Source organism: Gadus macrocephalus, chromosome 19, assembly GCF_031168955.1.
Source record: "Gadus macrocephalus chromosome 19, ASM3116895v1".
Taxonomy (NCBI): domain Eukaryota; kingdom Metazoa; phylum Chordata; class Actinopteri; order Gadiformes; family Gadidae; genus Gadus; species Gadus macrocephalus.
Window position 1 is genome coordinate 13,714,613 of NC_082400.1, and position 19,138 is coordinate 13,733,750.

Genomic DNA, 19,138 nt, shown 5'->3' on the forward strand with positions numbered 1-19,138 from the left:
TTAAAAAAAAGGAAAAAAAAGATCAATAAATAGATGAATAAAACGGTAATGAGGAGATCACAGCTTAATCCAGCAGGGCCTAATCTGAGCAGTTTATATAAAGCAGCGTTTGTAGGAATAATAAAAACAAACATTAAATCTCTCTCCGATGCCCATTCAAGTGTGGAACAGACTGGCCCAACCGTTGGCCATCTGAAACGTGTGTTCAGCTGTGTTCAAAGCTTTTGAAACCACGCGGACCGTGTCCGGTGCGCTACAACATGCAAGTCTGAGAGCGTTGGGAGATCTGAGGATTGGAGCCATTGAACGCTATGATCGGTTGTGTCCGGCGGATCATCGTGGTGTGTGTGAGGGGCGAAGTGCCACGATACTAGCACCACCCGATGTTCAGCAGACTTACTGCATCTCGCGACGCGAGCACAGAAAGTACACACTACTGTGCAGTTGGCGGTAGTCTCCGCGGTGTGTTTCGATGCAACTTTTCTGCCAGACGGGTCAGATGAGAGGCAACGGTGTGGTTCGGAGAAAGGCAGTTGGCGGTTGGTTTGGTTTTGTCTGGGCGGTGTGTGGGCCCCATTAAAGCCCGCCGAAAACAGCTCCGGAACCTCTCTCTTTTTCTTCTTCTCTTTTCCGAGTCGTGGTCGGAGGTTTCCGGGTCAGCGGTGATTGGAGTTGTGTCACGTCCCGCGGCGAGGAGGTCTCCTCAGGGCAGCCTTCTGCTGTGGTTCATCTGCCGTCCATCCATCCACACTCTGCGTGTGGCTCCACTCAGCCCTTATGGTCCTCATTAGTCCTCATGAGTATAAAAAGGGGGAAAGGGATACACACTCTCTCCGTGTGTATCAAGGCCCATGAGGCAAATTACGCGAGTGATAGACTTGTTAAAGGTCATTGATTTTCACGACGTGTGTGTTTCACACGCGTGTTTGACGACCGATGTTGACGATTCTGACCGTGTCCATATACACCTTGTCGTTTTACATTAAAACGCTCTTGATGGATCACAGCCTTTTATGATTATTAGTGATCTCATTACACTTAGGGGCTGGACCGCTGCCCGGCGCGGCACACACCGCTTCCAAAGCAATAGCTCAAACCTCTTGTCAGGTCGCTGATGCCCCTCGTTGTAATCTGCCCCCGGAAACATCGCTCAGCGGCCTGACATTTTGCTCGTTTATTGAAGGATGAGGGCGACCTTTTGTTAGCCAATAGCCTTGTGCTGAGAGCGATCGCCATCATGGCTGGGAGCATGTGGGGACGAGGGCTAGCAAGGAGGACAGCACCAAGGCTAGCAGAAGGCTAGCAGGAAGGCCAGCCCCAACACTAGCAGAAGTGTTGGGTAGCATGACTAAATTATGGGATAGAATGAAGGCTAGCGTGGAGGCCAGCGAAAAGGCTAGCACAAAGACTAGCACATGGACAAGCAGAAGGCTAGCATGAAGTCTAAAATATTGGTTAGCAGAATGCTAGCACAAATGCCAACACATAGGCTAGCACAAAGACTAGAATATACACCATATTGCTAGAACATAGCGAGTTAGCACAAAGACTATCACACAGGATAGCACGAAGATGAGTGCAAAGGCTATCACAAGGACTGTCGCAAATGCTAGCACAGAGACTAGCACATAGCACGAAGGCTAACACAAAGACTTGCATGGAGAGCACAAAAAGAATGCATGTTCGTTGCCATGACTCCTGACATGTTGTTACGCCAACCCCGTTAGACTCTCACTGTATATCAAGATGCAACCTCAAAGGCTGCTGTGTGCAAAACAGTTTGTGCCCCAAATAACATTTAAGGCTTGTTTGTTTAGACTAGCATCACATCTGCCTCCATCATCATCATCATCATCATCATCATCATGATCATCATCATCCTCATCATCATCATGATAATCATCATCAACGTCCTGAATCCCCTTTCTGTAGTGAATCAATCCGTCTTATTTGATGATGATTGTTATCAGTATGGTCACAAGGACCTTCGGTAAACAGCTTATAGTTGTCCGGTGAAGTGTGAGATGACAACAATACATCTCCATCCAGAAGTAAAGTGCACGATGCATCGCTACGGCTTTCTCCTACATCAGTCAGAACATGAGTGTGTGGTGCGAGCTAACTAGCTGTGAAGCTAGCTAAATAGCTCCACACATCAGTCAGAGCATGAATGTGTGGAGCTAGCTAAATAGCTCCACACATCAGTCAGAGCATGAATATGGGGAGCTAGATAACTAGCTACACACATCAGTCAGAACATGAATGTGTGGAGCTTAGCTCCAAACATCAGTCAGAACATGGATGTGTGGAGCTTCGCTCCAAACATCAGTCAGAACATGGATGTGTGGAGCTAGCTGACTAGCTGCACTACGACGTACGCAGGCAGACCTAGCATCACACGCAGTGTGTCAGTTTAAAAGCAGTCGTTCGCTATCAAAGCGGAATGGCTGGAAAGGTTTGTTTCACAGGAGTTATATTCAGCGAGGTGGATAGAAACGTCACAGATGTTTCAAACATCTGTAGCTGCTGTGTAGCCAGTGGGAAATTATGCCAGGGGAGTCTGGGTATTATATCGGAGCAAATTACATTTCTTGTGATTGCATGGCAAGCTTTTTCATTATTTTTTTCTAGAAACGTCCTGGATGATTCCACCACAGCGGTGGTGGTCCTAGATTGAGTGTTCCAGGTTTGAATGTATATCTTGAGTCAGGACTCGATGGAACATAGCCGGAAGTTCCCCAGAAGGCACAGTACGGTACCCAGAATGGCTGTTAAGCCATTCATGGGGAATCGCAGAATAATTTCAAAAACACCATCATGGCCACGAATCACGATGCTCCAGGGATTTTTTTATTTTTTTGGGACAGCGCTTTTCTAACCATCTGCCATTCAAAGCGCTTAACAATATTGCCTAACATTCACCTATTCATGCTCACATTCACACACAGACGGCGGTGTCAGCCACGCAAGGCCACAGCCAGCTCGTCCGGAGCAGTCAGGGTGAGGTTTCTTGCTCAGGGACACCCTGACACTCGAACTAGCAACCTTCCAGTTACCTGCCAACCCGCTCTACCTCCTGAGCCACATGCCGCCAGGATACAGGCTATCAGATGGATTTTCCTTATCTCCACAAATTCACATTCAGTGATTATACCATATCGTATCCTAAAGCAAATCTCCTCTTGGCAAAGATACATTTCGCCTCTCAGAGACTACTTTTAATGATCAAACACACCTTGAACCTGTCCCCTTCTCTTCCGAAGTAACTTTAAATATGTTACATAAATACAAAAGATTTACATCTAGGCCTGTGATAGGTTCACTCCCTTTGTTACATCAACAAAGATGGTTCTTGGCCTAGAGAATCGAGTCTCTAGCGAACTAGCAGAGTAAGATTTACCCTGAATGTCAATGACTTTTGAGGCAAGAATTACATAACATCGTACGATGAGTTGAAGTTATAGACATGAAAGTGTAAAAGGTATGTTTGCATGCTTTTAACTTTTATCCACCCCTGAAGCTTACCGGTCAGGTTCAGCTTCTGATGGTCCAGTATCTGTGGAAAATAACAATGTTTGCTTGGTTTGTTCAGCACAGGCAGGGTTCTCGCTGTCTCTCTCCCTCTCCCTCCCTTCCTCCCATATAGGGTGTAATGTAATTTGCCGTTTGACTGCATAACTGAGTTTAGGAAGCTTTTCCACCATGGGGTCCAGTCCCCTACTGTGAGCTCTACGGCTGTGTTTTTATTTTTTTCTTCTTGCTTCGCTCTAGCTTCACAGACCATGAAGATCAGACGTTTTGGACCTGAAGAAAACATTTACCAAACTCATAATGACCAAAAACTTTTGCAAAGTTTTTGGTCGTTCCAACCAAGGGAGTATTTGCATGCACCTGAAAAACAGCACTTTCCCGGAACCTAAAGGTTAATTGCGCTTGCGTGCTTGAACAAAAACACCACAGACCGATATTCATATCAAGCGTTTCATCAGCCTGATTTGCATTGAGCCCGAGACTACAGCGTTTTATGATACATCCGAGCAGTGTCATATCAGATGAAGACGGATCGCCAGGAAACTCCACCTCTTGCTCTCCTCAAAGACGGCGCGAGATTAAACATTGTATGTATAAATGAACTGCGGGAAGAAGATCTCGCGGCCGCGCGCCAACGGGCACACGCCGTCGCCAGAGCGCAGGACACATATTATTACCGCACATTACTGCCTATTAACCGGCAGATACTCGCAATTACGCTGTCACACAATGGTCGCTTTTTTCGTACCAGCGGTGTAATTTAGGGATCAAAAAGTGACGTGAAGTAGGGGCCCCGACCGTGCTTTGCCTTCGGCTCTGGCTGGCATTACTGTTATTATTTTTGAATTATCATTATCAATACGTTTTTCACTTTACAATTGTAATTTTTCCATGTGGTGGAGGATGGTGGCCTTGGGGCTGGATAGTTCAGCGCGTTTGAGGCACAATTGAGTTCTGTGTTCAAAACCCAGACAGCCAATGTCTATGCCTCACCCCTTAGCTGCTCATTAATGAGATTTTTGACTATTTCTAGCACTGAGGAAGTTTGGAACCCCAACTTAAACTGTAACTCTCGATGCATCTGCTTCCACACCAATTGTTATACCAAATCAACATATGCCGGGGATATCAATGTCCTGGTGATTGTAATCGCATCTCTCTACTAAAGTCTAAGTGATTAGTAGTAGTTTGCTCTTGGCTAGGAATCATTATCTATTTTCTATGCATCATAAAAAAGACATTTATGAGCCCTTTTAAAAGCAAATGTTTGCTAAAATGAACCATCAAATACTTATTACTTCAATCAGCAATCTCCGGCTCCCCCAAATGCAAATCAGGGGACCCCAAGTTTAGAAACTACTGCTAAAAAAAAAAGAAAAAACGGTGATATTTAACTTTCCTCTAAAAATCAAGTTCCTGAGCTCTGAAGTCAGCCGCTGCCTTGATGAGGCTAAAGGAGATGCGGCTAACGAGCCAGCAGCTAACGAGTCGCGGGAGGAGACATTCAGCGGTGAAGAGATCTGTGATGCATGGCCTGCTGTCTAATGAGAAGGAGTCTCCCATCGCCGCTCCCACAGAGGCTGTGTGGCTGGTGGAGCGCGAACCATAACTCCAAACCTCCCGCCGGCTGACATTGTTTACGTCTGAACCCAAGGTGAAGGGGACTTTTGACTCCCGAGGCAAAGTAGATTACCCCTAAGGTGTCTGTTGTGTGTTGTGGGTGTGCCAGAGATGAGGTGTGGGAGTCAAGGTCTCTGTCTCAGGATTGTGTCTGAAATGTAAGGCAGGGGATGGTCAAAGCGAGACATGGTCAGCCAGGACCTGGGGTGATGCCCATGTCTGCAGTTGACCCTTAAAGGGGAAGCATTTGGTTAGACGACTTCGACACTAGCGTTGAGTGTTCGAGGTGTCCCTGAGCAAGGCACCTAACCCTAAATGCTCCCGATGAGCTGGATGTCGCCTTGCATGGTTGACACCGCCGTCGGCGTGTGAATATGTGCATGAAGGGTTGAATGTTAGGTGATATTGTAAAGCACTTTGAGTGGCCAATGGATAGGAAAGCGCTGTATAAATGCAGTCCATTTACCATTTCAAGGCATCCTTGAGCAGTATGGCTTAAGCCTCTCACCTTCTCCTCAATGACTTGTATCTGAAGTCGCTTTGGATAAGAGACTAAATAGCGAGAGTAGCCCTGACTGCGTGAGTCTTCTTGCTTCTTCGTCTAAAGCTGCAAAGCCGTTTTTACATGATTCAATAGTTGTATGGCTTGTTTTGACATTTACCTTTTGTCATTTAGCATAAGGTTAGTCCAAGTGACCTCCAGTTGTGGATGAGGAGAACAGCCACAAATTATAGTAGCGTACACCCATCGTTTCTAATAGAGCCACTGGATTGCAAGAAGCTTTGTTTTTCTGACATTGTTCCAAGCAGAAACAATGTGGAATAGTACTACGTGGTGTTATCCCTTTAAACACAGATCATTGGCATGATTCCTTCAGATTATACTGGATTCAATAGGCCTTTGTCGTACTGGTACTGTGTACTGTATACTAGTACTATGAGGCATCCTTTGGATTGTACTGGACTCACTAGGCCTGTGTCGCACTGGTAATCGATACTGTGTACTAGTACTAAGAGCTATCCTTTGAAGGCTTCTGCACACCCAGTTTTAATAACATCAATAATTATAAATGGCCCGATATAAAAGCCTCTGGATATACAGATATGTTTTATCTGATTTAATATCACTGTTCTATATTGGCCTCTCTTCCATATTGGCTGATGGTGAGTTACTCTTTGAGCGCGCGTGACTTGCATACGTAACAAATCATCCCCAACGTGGATCAAAGCAAACAAACCACACACAGCGCTTTTATTTTGTAGTATCTGCAACACTGGCCCCCACTTCAGACACTACACTCCGGCCACTACAGAGGGCTGCGAGAGTGATTCATGGCTGAGCAGCATTATCATGACAACCCACAGGGATTGTCCCACGCCCGTGCCAACAACAACCATTACTGGCCTGCTTCCCGCCTGCAGTCACCACAAATCTTGATATCAGTAATGAGACAGCAATTTTCAGGCTACGACAAACAATGCACACCACGCTTTTATTGTGGCGGGTTCAAGGCAGAACTGGGTCAGATGACGGATTGTTGAGGTGCGAGCTTTATTGTCTTTACAAACAAACAAACAAACTGAAACACGAATGAAAGCGTACAAATGGGGAACGTACCCTTTTAGCTTTTTTTTATGTTGTAAAACAGTATTGTTAATATTTTATCATATTCAGGAGGTAGAGCTAGTTCTATCTCCGGCTCCTCCTAGCCGAGGATCGAGGTGATCCTGAGCAAGACACCTCTAACTGCTCCTGACGAGCTGGCTGTCGCCTTGCATGGTCGACACCGCCGTCGGTGCGTGCATGAATGGGTGAACGTTAGGCCATGTTGTAAAGCGCTTTGACTGGCCACTGGTTAGAAAAGTGCTGCATAAAATGCCATTTATCCATTGATCAGACGCTGTGATCCAGAGCCTCTTACTGTGAATTCAGAGGCGAGGCGCTGGGAGACGGGTATGAGGTTCAGGGCCTCTTGCTCGAGGATGCCTGCATTGCTCAGGCCATGGGCGTTGGGGATGGCTGCGCAGGTATACTGAATCAACAAACAGAGCACTACTCTCTGTACTTTTGGCCCGGCAAGACTGCACACCTAAAAGCTTTTCCTGCTCCCCTCAGCGTCGGTGCGTGGGTGCTGAAGTGTTTGTGTTGCAGGCATCGATCCGTTTGACCTGTGAGCAAGTAAGGAGAAGGCATGCAGTCATGTAAACGAAAACGCTGGGAAATGAGCAAAGCAGATCTGCTGGTGGAACACCGCAACCGGTTTGAGCTGGTTTCGTAGAGGGGGTTGGAGTGTGCGGAGGTGTGCGAGAAGTGAAAAAGTGTTTTTGGAACATATCTTCTAGGTGGATGTACTGTACACTGAATGTACTGCACACTGTAAACGTCCTCTTCATGTTGTACCCTATTTTGTGTTATTATGCGGTTTTGCTGTTGATCAGGTCGTATATATTTAAGTAGAACGCGTAAATACTTAGTGAATAGTTTGACCTTCCTTCACACAACGTCCAATCAGAAATAAGTTGTTTCATTCCAATGAAGCGCTGGTAAAATCGGATGGAGCAGCGGAATTCTTTTCATTCCATTATTATAGTAATTCAATAAAGAGGTCCATGTTAATAAAGTTGTATGACTAACAACTATTCGTGCACATTGTTGACTGCCAGGGAATGAAACATATTATGAGTTAACGTCGCTATTAGAAATCACGCTCTTACTCTGAAAAGCCTCGGGCTCTCCAAAAAATATAAACGCACCGTTATAAAAAAGTAACGACTTTCAAATGTAGTTAGGCGAAAGCCTCCGCCGTAAAAAGCTGTTCGCATCTCTTGTTCAAATTTATTACTCAATCCCAAATGCATAATCATCACCATAACAGGTTTCCTCAGAACAAAGTTTCCATTTATAGCGCCAAATAGTAAAGTGTGAACGCATCCACCAAGTGGGTTCTGGGAGTTCGGCTTTTTACGAGACCCCCCGCAGAGTCTGACGGCGGTGGATTAATCAGCAGCCTGCGAGCTCACTGCTGAATTTAAAAGGAGAGAGAGAGAGAATGAGAGAGAGAAGTAGAGAGAGAGAGAGAGAGAGAGAGAGAGAGAGAGAGAGAGAGAGAGAGAGAGAGAGAGAGAGAGAGAGAGAGAGAGAGAGAGAGAACGAGAGAGAGAGAGAGAGAGAGAGAGAGAGAGAGAACGAGAGAGAGAGAGAGAGAGAGAGAACGAGAGAGAGAGAACGAGAGAGAGAGAGAGAGAGAGAGAGAGAGAGAGAGAGAGAGAGAGATAGACCTTAAAGTCAGGGTCGACTACACCCCCCCAGCATAATGGATACCTTGAAAACCACACCCCTCACCACAAACACACACACACACACACACACACACACACACACACACACACACACACACACACACACACACCCCATCGACACAGAACAGATAACACCTTGACTTTGCTGTTCTCACACTTTCTCATGCGTAGCATTGAGCGAATACAAACAAGTCTGCTGTGTGGATCTCTCTTTCCTTATCTATTCCCTCACTCTCCCTCCCTCCCTCCCTCCCTCCCTCAGTCTCTCTCCCACTCTTCTCTTTGTCTCCCTCTCTCTTGCTTTGAGCGTATACAAACAAGTCTGCTCTGTTGTGGATCTCTCTTTTCTCATCTATTCCCTCACTCTCCCTCCCTCAGTCTCTCTCTCTCTATTACTCCCTCATCTCAGTCTCTCTCCAACTCTCTCTCTCTTTGTCTCCCTCTCTCTTTCCTTCCGCTCGCTCAGTCTCTCTCTCCCTCTCTCTCCATTACTCCCCCATCTCAGTCTCTCCCACTCTCTCTCTATATTTCTTCCCCAACCAGTCTCTCTCTCCCTCCTTCTTTCTCTATGTCTCCCCCTCTCTCCCTCTCCCCTCCATCCCTCCATCTCTCTATATCTCTAACCTAGCCTCAACCTTGCATCCGGCCCATCGATTTGTCCTGAGATCGCAGACCCACATCTCCTCCATTCTTTAGTTATTGTCTTTCTTTCCTGCTCGCAGTGTGTTCTGTATCGCGATATCGATTTCTTTTCTTTTTTGCGAACTGGAGTCTATAGTCTGAACCGTGCGGAGTGAACATACTCACAAAAGAGGACTATAGACTGTGTGAATGCAAGAAGCAACTGCATAGTAAATAACGTTAGTCAATGAGAGTAACCAATCAAATTTCAAAACTGCCAGGTCTCCAATCAGATGAGAAACAGCTGCCGTCAGTGATAGTGTTTGATTATATGGACATTGATCAAATAAAATCTGGCAGACTGAAGTATTTTGTGTTGGGGGATTTGGGTGAATGAAGTTCCAACTAAACCAACGTGAAACGGACATCTTGAACCGAAGTCTTTAAACAAAGTCCTTAAAAAAATACAACCAGAGTGTATCTTACGTCCCACGTGAATACAATTTAAAATGGCGTTCAAAACGTTAAATATTATATGAGTATGGCACACAATAAAAGAGGAATCTGATTCTGATCCTTTATGATTCGAACAGGTCAGATGGGAGGTTTATTAGAATTTCAGCCAAAATAAAAAGATGGTTGTCAGCGTTGGAGGCAAACTCGGTTGGACAGGTGAAGGATGGGACTGGGAATCGGCCTACGAGGTTAAAAAGTCAATTTTTCATTTCACGGTGTGTCTTATCTCTCTTGCTCTCTCTGTGTCTTTATTGCTCTCTTCCTCCCTCTAACTCGCCCTCGTTCTCCTTTCTCGCTCTCTCCCCATTCTCAGTTCCACAGTTCAGTTCCTTCTCTTCCTTTTCGCTGTTTTCTCTAGTTCTACATTTGGGGCATTTAGCAGACACTTTTATCTACCCAAAGCAACTTACATTAAGTACATTTGTCAGAAGAAAGAGAAAAAACATATTGCTGTTGGTACAGTAAGGATGTTCATATAACCTTGGCACCTCTCTCTCTCGCTCTCTCTCTCTCTCTCTTTTTGCTAGCTACAACATGCTAGCACAGCTTAACGTCCCCTTTGTCTCTCTCCCAGTCATAGCTAGATAGCAAAATGCTAGCACAGCTTAACTTCCCCTCTCTCTCTATGTCTCTCTACCAGACATCGCGCGGGCAATCGAGCTGCTGGAGAAGCTGCAGGAGTCCGGCGACGTTCCGGGCCACAAGCTGCAGTCCCTGAAGAAGGTCCTGCAGAGCGAGTTCTGTACCGCCATCCGGGAGGTGAGTTGGCGCCCGGCTTGACGGACGGGACAACGCGTCTTAATGAGGAGGAACAGGAAGGAAGGGAGGACGAGGAGAAGGACGAGAAATCAATCCCAGCGGAATTCAACACGTCATTGAGTTTTCTCCACTATTCACAGCTGGGCCTGGTATCCACAACAAGCTTGATTCATGTTCGAGTGACACTGTCCCTGCGTTCCGAAACACATGCTACCATGCTATTAAGTATCCTAGAAAAGAAGAGTAGTATGACCCAGTATGGGGAATAGTATGTCCAAGTAGTATGTCCCAGCTAGGACATAGCTCCTAGCTGAGTTTTGAAGTGTCTCTGAGCAAGCCGCCTCACCCTGACTGCTCCCAACGAACTGGCTATCTCTTTGCATGGTAGACACCGCCGTTGTCTGCATGAATGGGTGAATGTTGGGCAATATTGTAAAGCGCTTTGAGTCGCCACTGGTTACACTGGTGACTGTATAAATGCAGACCATTTACCATTTACCAATACATTGTATGGAAAAGGCAGTATGCCAAAATCACTGACTGCTATGTGCTTGTAAGCATAGTGTTAAACCTTCACTCGCCCAAAGCTGACGTTACCAAGTTCTGCCCAAAATACTGTTCATTAGTGAGGAGAATAAAAACAGACTCTTAAGTATTTTGGGGTTGAGGCATTTTGACGTTTAATTTTGTTTCGAGTAGGTTCTTTCGTATTCACATGAAAAGGTTTGGCTCCACAGGTATTAGGATCATCCCACCAGCGCTGACCAACCGGTCGTTACAACACAAGCAGGAGGTATCAAGGACAACTATTAAACTTCACGATGAACAGCTCTAAGCCCCCTGGAAGCACTTCACAGAGACCCTCGTTTTCAGAGGCGTATTAGGGTTAAAGTCGGCGCCGGCGTACAATTGTGTCCTTGGACTTCAAAAAAGCAGATAGCTGTTTGCTTCGTTAGTGTTTTGAACAGCGCTCTTTCCACAAGGACCATTTAGAGACAATGTCGAATAGGTTTCAGAGTGTTATCTTGCATAAAATGGTGCGTTTGGCGCGGGTTAGCGTGGGTGGTCTGTGTTTCAATGGATCATTCAAAATTGACAAAACCAGCTGTGAAGGTCCATTGTCGGCTTTATATGTGGGGATGTGAGGAAACATTTTAAATTATAATCATAATAATAATATTGTCTCCTCCCTCCCTTCCTCCTGGCACTCTATAGTGTCATGTTGCTTAGTAACTGGCAATTGTCATCAACACACTAGAAGGAGCAGGGGCCAAGCCTACTCATCCATTGTTGGTGCTACTGACCAGTGTTTTTTCCTCTGGACTTCTGAGGGATGCTAAATGGTAATGAGACACTAATTAGGCTAGATTCATTGTGCTGTATTTGTCTTGTTGTTCACACAGATTTGCACTGCATGAACCAAGAGCATCTGTACGATTTAATATGTAAAAAATACAGTTGATCTTTCACTTGAGATGACGCTGGATGGGGGATGGAGGTGATGAAGGAGGGGTGATGGAGATGAAGATGGGGCTGCTGGAGATGATGGAGAGGTGACAGTGGGGTTGATGGAGATAAAGTAGGAGAAGGGATTGAGATGATGATGGATATGATGATGGAGGAGTGATTGAGATGATGATGGAGATGTTGATGAAGGAGTGATTGAGATGATGATGGAGATGTTGATGAAGGAGTGATTGAGATGATGATGATATGATGATGGAGGAGTGATTGACTGAATGATGCCGGTGTGATGATGGGTGAAGGAGGGGCGATGCAGACGGCGATGTAGGGGGTGAAGGCGAGATGACGGACGGACGGCTGAAGTGAGAAGTGTCAACACTCACTAAATCAAGCAGTCTTCGACCTCACACATCAAAGACTCGCCCTAAAGACACTCCTATCTTCGCGTCTAAACTGCTGAGCTCATGCACTGAGATAACCCGTTTGAAGGGCTTGAGTTTACATTCTGTGCGTACCCTCAGTGAGATCCAGGTCGGAGCTCCACCTCCGACCTGTTGAAAAAAACGGGAGTCTCATCACATAGAAGGATGGAATCATGACGGCTTAATAGCCGACTCTCCTTCCCCCTCCTCCTTCTCTCCGTCTCTTCCACTTTCTCGTCTCACATCATCTGTCTCACCGGGTCACTGCATTCTGAGTCATTATGTGTTGCGTGTGCGTGTGCGCACGCACGTGCGTGTTTGTTTGTGGTAGCGCACAACTTTTTCATCAGGGCCGGAGTGACCCCTGCGGGTCTCTCTCCATCTCTCTTTGTCTTTCTCTCTCTCCCTCTCCCTCCCTCCCTCTCTCCGTCTCTCACCTCTCTCCCTCTCTCTCTTTGTCTTTCCCTCTCTCTCCCTCTCTCTCTCCCCATCTCTCTTTGTCTTTCTCTCTCTCTCTCTCCCCTCTCTCTCCCCATCTCTCTTTGTCTTTCTCTCTCTCTCCCCCTCACTCTCTCTCTCTCTCTTTCCCATCATGCATTGCGGTCACGGATCTGGGTTAATGTAAGTCCTGGTCCAGCGGTGACCTACTAGCAGCAGTACAATGAGCGGAGAGAGCCGGTCGCATTAACAGTTACACGCCCCCTGTTGAGCACGCACAGAGGCTGAGAGCGACCAGCAATCCATATTGGATCAACAAGGCATTAGGCTGATCCAATATGGACTCTGAAGTGCTGCTCTGAACAGGTTCATAAACAATCAGATATACCGTGTGGTGGTCCTATCTCGCTCCACCGATAATAGTATGAATGTATGCATGAGTGTATGCACTCAGTGGTGTAAAATGCTTGGATAAATCTGTCCACCGAAGGGCATATATGACAGCTGTTGGACCTTTTTTGGGGTTGTGATTATATAAAGTGCCTCTAGGTCAGAGGACAAGTAAAACTTTACAACATGAAATCATAAGGTTAGGCTAGTAAGGGGATGGGGTCGAGAGAGAGAATACAAGAGAGAGAGAGAGAGAGAGAGAGAGAGAGAGAGAGAGAGAGAGAGAGAGAGAGAGAGAGAGAGAGAGAGAGAGAGAGAGAGAGAGAGAGAGAGAGAGAGAGAGAGAGAGAGAGAGAGAGAGAGAGAGAGAACGAGAGAGAGAGAGAGAGAGAGAACGAGAGAGAGAGAACGAGAGAGAGAGAGAGAACGAGAGAGAGAGAGAGAACGAGAGAGAAAGAAGAGAGTGAGGGAAAGAGAGAGAGAGAGAGTGAACAAGAACCAGAATGAGAGAGAGAGAGAGAGCATGAGATGGGGATACACGGCGGGGAGTGTGCGTTCAAAGAAATGTGGGAGACTTCGACAGACAGAGAAGATACCTTGCAAGAGGAACGTCAACACGGGCAAGTGGCTACAGTGGGAGAACAGCCCTGGGGGCGTGTGGAGCTCATTGTCTCTCTCTAAGGACCAGGCTGCTACAAGCAGAGACATACAATCCAAACAATCTGACACAAACACATACAGAGACAAACAGAGACTCTGTGTGTGTGTGTGTGTATCTCTCGCTCTCTTCTTGTCTCGGTTCCATATGTGTGTTGCCTTTGTGTTATTCATAGAAACAGAGATGAAGAAATAGAGTGTCTCAGAGTAGATGGAGAGAGAGGTTGTCATTATTCTTGGAGATTACAGTCTGGGTGAGGTCTCAGGTTGTCTGCTCTGTGGAGGAAAAAAACGTGAGACTGTTTCAGGCACGGATTCAATCTCCCGTTTCTTTTGGGTTAGCTGACCTAACCTTCCCGGTGCTGATAGAGGACGGAGCAGGACTATGCATCTAGGAACCCCACGCAATGCCAGGAAGTTAAGATTACCCACGTTTTTAAATCATGATACAGAGTTAGTTAATTCAAGCTTCTTCCAGAAGGGTGCGTGTGCAACACCGTTAAAAATAATTGTGAGATTTCCAGCGCAGATTTGGCATTTTACACGTTTCCCAATTTACTGCTTTCCCAAAAACGAGTGGCTGGCTTGACACTAACAGCATGTGTTGATGGGTAATGTTTCACTTGTTGTTTGTGATAGCGATACGGCCAGCTGAACTATTCAGCTACTCTTGCTTGGCAAAAATGGAAACAAAATGTGTTGTTTGCAGATTTTTATACCCTCTCCTATCAAGCCCACCCTGAGTCAGATTCAGAAGGGCTGCGCAGCGATATTCAAAACAACTAAGACCTCTAAATGGTAAAGAAACCCTCCTAAAACCCAGAGGGAACAATGTTCTCTTGCTATCTATCAAAACAATAAATACATTGAAATTGAATCTTTTGACGCTCACGATTAAACCACAATATGAGTTTTCACAGATTGATTTCAAAGCAGAACTTCTAACGACCTTTGATCTCTCAAGGTCCAACTGCGAATGAATGATGAACATTTATCACAGAGGTCGACAAATCTTCTATCCGCTTACTGTTTGAATGTGGACGACGAAAAATTGAAGCTTACTCTTGGATTTGACTTTATCGTCATCATGTGCTCCATAAAATGTCTTCCTCCACCTCCGTCAATTCTTTCATCGTGACAGTCTCTTGCCCGCTCTCTCCCTCTTCATCTCTCTCTTCCTCTGTCGCTCTCACTCAGAGATATAAAGTCCTTTCAAGTCGATGCATCAAATAGGCATAAAATAATAAAGTCCATCATCAGTGCCAGGTCTTTAGTCTCTGTTCCTCTGAGTCCATAAACAGCCTCCTCCTCGAGAATAAAACAGGGAAATGTCAACTACTCTCTCATCACTTTTTTATTTTAATGACTTGTTATGACGGAATACATATATCTTTTTTGCTTGATAAAACCGTAGGGATGAGACCGTTCAAACGCTTACTTTGAAACCATGTTCCTTAAAGCGGTTATCTCGAAGATCTTCAAAGACAGCAATTTAAGTAAATGCCATTTAAGTCTCTCTCTTTTGGCCGATGAGGTAACCAATGGGGACTGAGCCTACAACCCACTGAGGAATGACCTTGCACTAGCAGGATTCTTAATGTTATGTACCTCGTGTCGATGGCAAATTTCCTGCCAGGCATTCAAATCACAAGCGGTGAGGTTTGACGCATTTTCAAGCAATAGTGGTTTTGTCGGACAGGATAGGTGGAGATACCGGTACAGGCTCGCTTAACTCACTTCTGTGTCTAAGGGTTTAGAATTTTTTTCACCATAGGTTGCCGCCAAAGAGAACACAAAGGAGATCTTAGAGATTTAACGGACTCGCATACTGTGCTGTAAATATTTGTCTGAAACTTTACATCTTAACTCTGTTACTACTCTAAAGATGCACCATGGCTGACTACTAGAATGACTGCTGTATATTTAAGATTACTTATTACTTACGACCGCAAGCTGCTTTTAAAGACTACTCCTGTAGTCCATAATACCTCAAGGTTTTATGGTTTGTGACTAAAAGGGTTTTAGGGAAGTCAATGGAGGAAGAAAAGTAAAAAAAACGCTGATACAAAATATGCTTTTCCACATTATACCCAATAAGTCCAATAGATATAAAAATAAAGTTAAGGTATCATGAGATACTGTTCCTTCCTCTGGCGTCTCTTTAATGGAAATAAAATACAAATGCATTATTACTTTGAATAGTTGTTCTAGCATGCATCAGGTTTGTAGCCACCGTCCATGGAAGAGGTAAGGGAAGTCGTAGAGGACACAAAGCCTCATCAGATAACGAAATGGTCTGGCCTACGCCCGCAACTAAGTGGCTAATCAACACAATGTTGTGTGTTCATTATTCTGACTGTTATTGCAAGTGTCCTAAAGTGGACACCTGCCTCCTCTCCCCAAATCCACCGCTTTGGCGCATCAGAGATGTAAATAAACACCCAATCAGACCAGATACTTTGACTTCAGGGCAGCGGGTAACGATTGATTTGGCAGACGCCTTTATCCAAAGCGACCGGTAACGTGGTTAAAGAGCGGGCTGTCTTGCTGAAGGATGGCTACAGGCAAGTCTTGAAATTATCTGGGACTCACCGAGAAACATCCCTTTCCGATAATTGGCAACCTGACTACCATTCCTTATTACTGCCTGAAGCCACTTATTGTTGAATCTAGTTTGTTTTGTTGTGGTTCATTTTGTGGATGCCTATTATGAGCCTGTGTGTTTTAGCAGACTTCTAAGGAGGCTGAGAGCTGCCATTGTGCAACAGCATCCCATCTGAAGCTCGATCTATAGTTCATAAGAAACGAGTTGACGTTCCAGCTTGGTATATCCTTTCATTTCACGTAGTTTACGCAGACGTCCTCTCTGTCCGAGATCTTAGTATTATTTGCTAACACTTAGAAAAATACTTTGGAAGGAAGGCGAAGAACACCTGAAGAAAGCCGGTGTCAGTTGTCGAAACAGACTCTGATAACGTTACCACTGACGGTCAGGCAGAGAATATCCACTGGAGTGAGTGAGTGAGTGAGTGAGTGAGTGAGTGAGTGAGTGAGTGAGTGAGTGAGTGAGTGAGTGAGTGAGTGAGTGAGTGAGTGAGTGAGTGAGTGAGTGGGTGGGTGGGTGGGTGGGTGGGTGGGTGGGTGGGGGGGTGGGTGGGTGGGTGGGTGGGTGGGGGGTGTGTGTGTGTGTGTGTGTGTGTGTGTGTGTGTGTGTGTGTGTGTGTGTGTGTGTGTGTGTGTGTGTGTGTGTGTGTGTGTGTGTGGTGTGTGTGTGTGTGTGCATTTGTGAATGCGGATCAGAGGTGGCCTTCTGGGACAAGGAGCAAGCTGAGAAAGGATATAAATAATTTAGGAAATCTATTTGAAGAACTTTTTAATGAGAAAAGTTTGTGTTGTTTGGTTTTAAAGAACGAGAAACGATTAAATTATTAACATCTGAAAATGATTATAATGATTATATGATTATAAATAAAATGATAACCATAACTAGTCCTTCACTCACCTTTTCTACTCCAATTTAAGCACTTCTGGAGTCAAACACCGTCAATCTCATTATCCTATCCCTTTCCAACATAAATGACCCTCCACCATGATGAGCCATTATCGACAAATACTGATTAAAAATCACCATAACAATCGCATGTTTTCATCATTAACTAAACAGTATCTTTGACATAGATACTACACATCGTTAGCCTCATAGCATTGCCTGAATCATATTTTAAGGTTTATCTTGTATTTAGCCTAAAAAATGCCCATGTCAAGTCAATGACTGAGGCAGATATTGATTATGGAATGGAAAAGGAACTCTGATTGGCTTTGGAAGTAGCCAATGAGGCTCAGTGAATCAGCGTTAGGAGAGTATAGTTAGGTTAGATATCACAATTTGGCCAAAATATGACTTCGGCAATTATTAAGCTATAAACTACGATTCCCAACATCGTTCAAATCCACTCCAATCAAGTCAAGTCAAGTCAATACTAAGCACCCCCTCTCTGTTCCCTCTCCCTATAGGTCTACCAGTACATGCATGAAACCATCACAATCAACGGATGCCCGGAGTTCCAGGCGCGGGCCACAGCCAAGGTAAGACGGTGGCCGCCATCTTGATCAGCCAGTAGATCCGTCCAGGAGAGTGGCAGCAGCTGCAGCACGCCCATGAATACATCTAGTGGCTATGATGGTGGGCTGCTGGCTGTAGTCGTCTTCTTACGTGAAGTCTGCACTTCTGAGCAAAAGCGCTTTTATTATGGGCTTTTCACACCATGTAGCACCCAGTCAAAGTTCCAGAGAACCAATGAGTGGATTGACCATTGACTGAAGAGTGATTTTTATAGGCAGAGGCGGAATAGACCTATTTAAGCACTAGAACATTCCGTGCTATATTTATAGCGATATTTACGATATTGCTATACATCTCCAATGAATTGCTATGGCATACTGATAGATAGAAAACCCAACAAAGGGAGAAAAAGTTATTATATTTCCACCCACATGAGTCATACAGTCTGTGATACTTTTTACAGTAAATCGGTCAATTTGAAAGGCATACATTTGCAAAACATTGCTTTATTAGCTGACTGAACTCATCCGCTGCATAATAACAGCTGTCAAGTGAAGTCTGAGCATCGATGAGCACAAAGTTTGACGTCACAACTGCCGCACACAGAGTTTATCACAGTCCAATATGTAAATATATGCAAATGAGTTCACACTTTATCCTCTGGATAAATGTCAGAAAGTGAGTGTTATCATTCTTCTATATTCTGCAAATAAGGGTTAGGGTTAATTTCTAAGCCCTTTTCAGTCATTTACTCAACATTAGTTTGTTATAAAAGCATAGGAATCGACTTCGTGATCAACATAGCTTGGAGAAAGAGGACATTTTAAACACATGGTTGTGACAGGTTGGACGTCAGCCATCTGCAACATCTCGAAGAAAAACTTTTTGGCCACTTTCGAGACATTTGCTTGCAGAACAGTGATGGTTACACGGTGTAGCAGCCATTCAGGAATGCTCCCCTAATCACTGCTGCTCGCCAAAACCAACCCCGGGGAGATAACGAGCCTGGCAGCTGAATGCAGCGCTAACGAGCCCCCCCCCCCCCCCCCCCCCTCAGGGTGTCGCCGTGACACCTGAAACTCAAGCAACCACGTCGACACAGTGTTTTTTAACGAAGGGTTCCGATCACGAGGGAGGAAGAAGAGGAGGGGGACGAGAGAGAGGAAACATACAGAGCGCTCCAGGGTGTTTAGAGAGAGAGAGAGAGAGAGAGAGAGAGAGAGAGAGAGAGAGAGAGAGAGAGAGAGAGAGAGAGAGAGAGAGAGAGAGGTAGAGAGAGAGAGGTAGAGATAGAGACAGACAGATAGGTAGAGAGAGGTAGAGACAGAGAGAGCTAGAGAGAGAGAGACAGAGAGAG

At 45.3% G+C, this 19,138-nt stretch overlaps 1 protein-coding gene across 1 annotated transcript in view; it reads left to right on the forward strand.

Moving 5' to 3' along the window:
• Positions 1 to 19,138, forward strand: part of lin7a (lin-7 homolog A (C. elegans)) — a 36,886-nt gene that overhangs the window by 4,312 nt on the left and 13,436 nt on the right. The window contains 4 exon segments of the mRNA XM_060038005.1: positions 10,229 to 10,347; positions 17,733 to 17,843; positions 17,990 to 17,995; positions 19,093 to 19,113. Of these exon segments, the coding sequence (XP_059893988.1) occupies positions 10,229 to 10,347; positions 17,733 to 17,843; positions 17,990 to 17,995; positions 19,093 to 19,113 (257 nt within the window).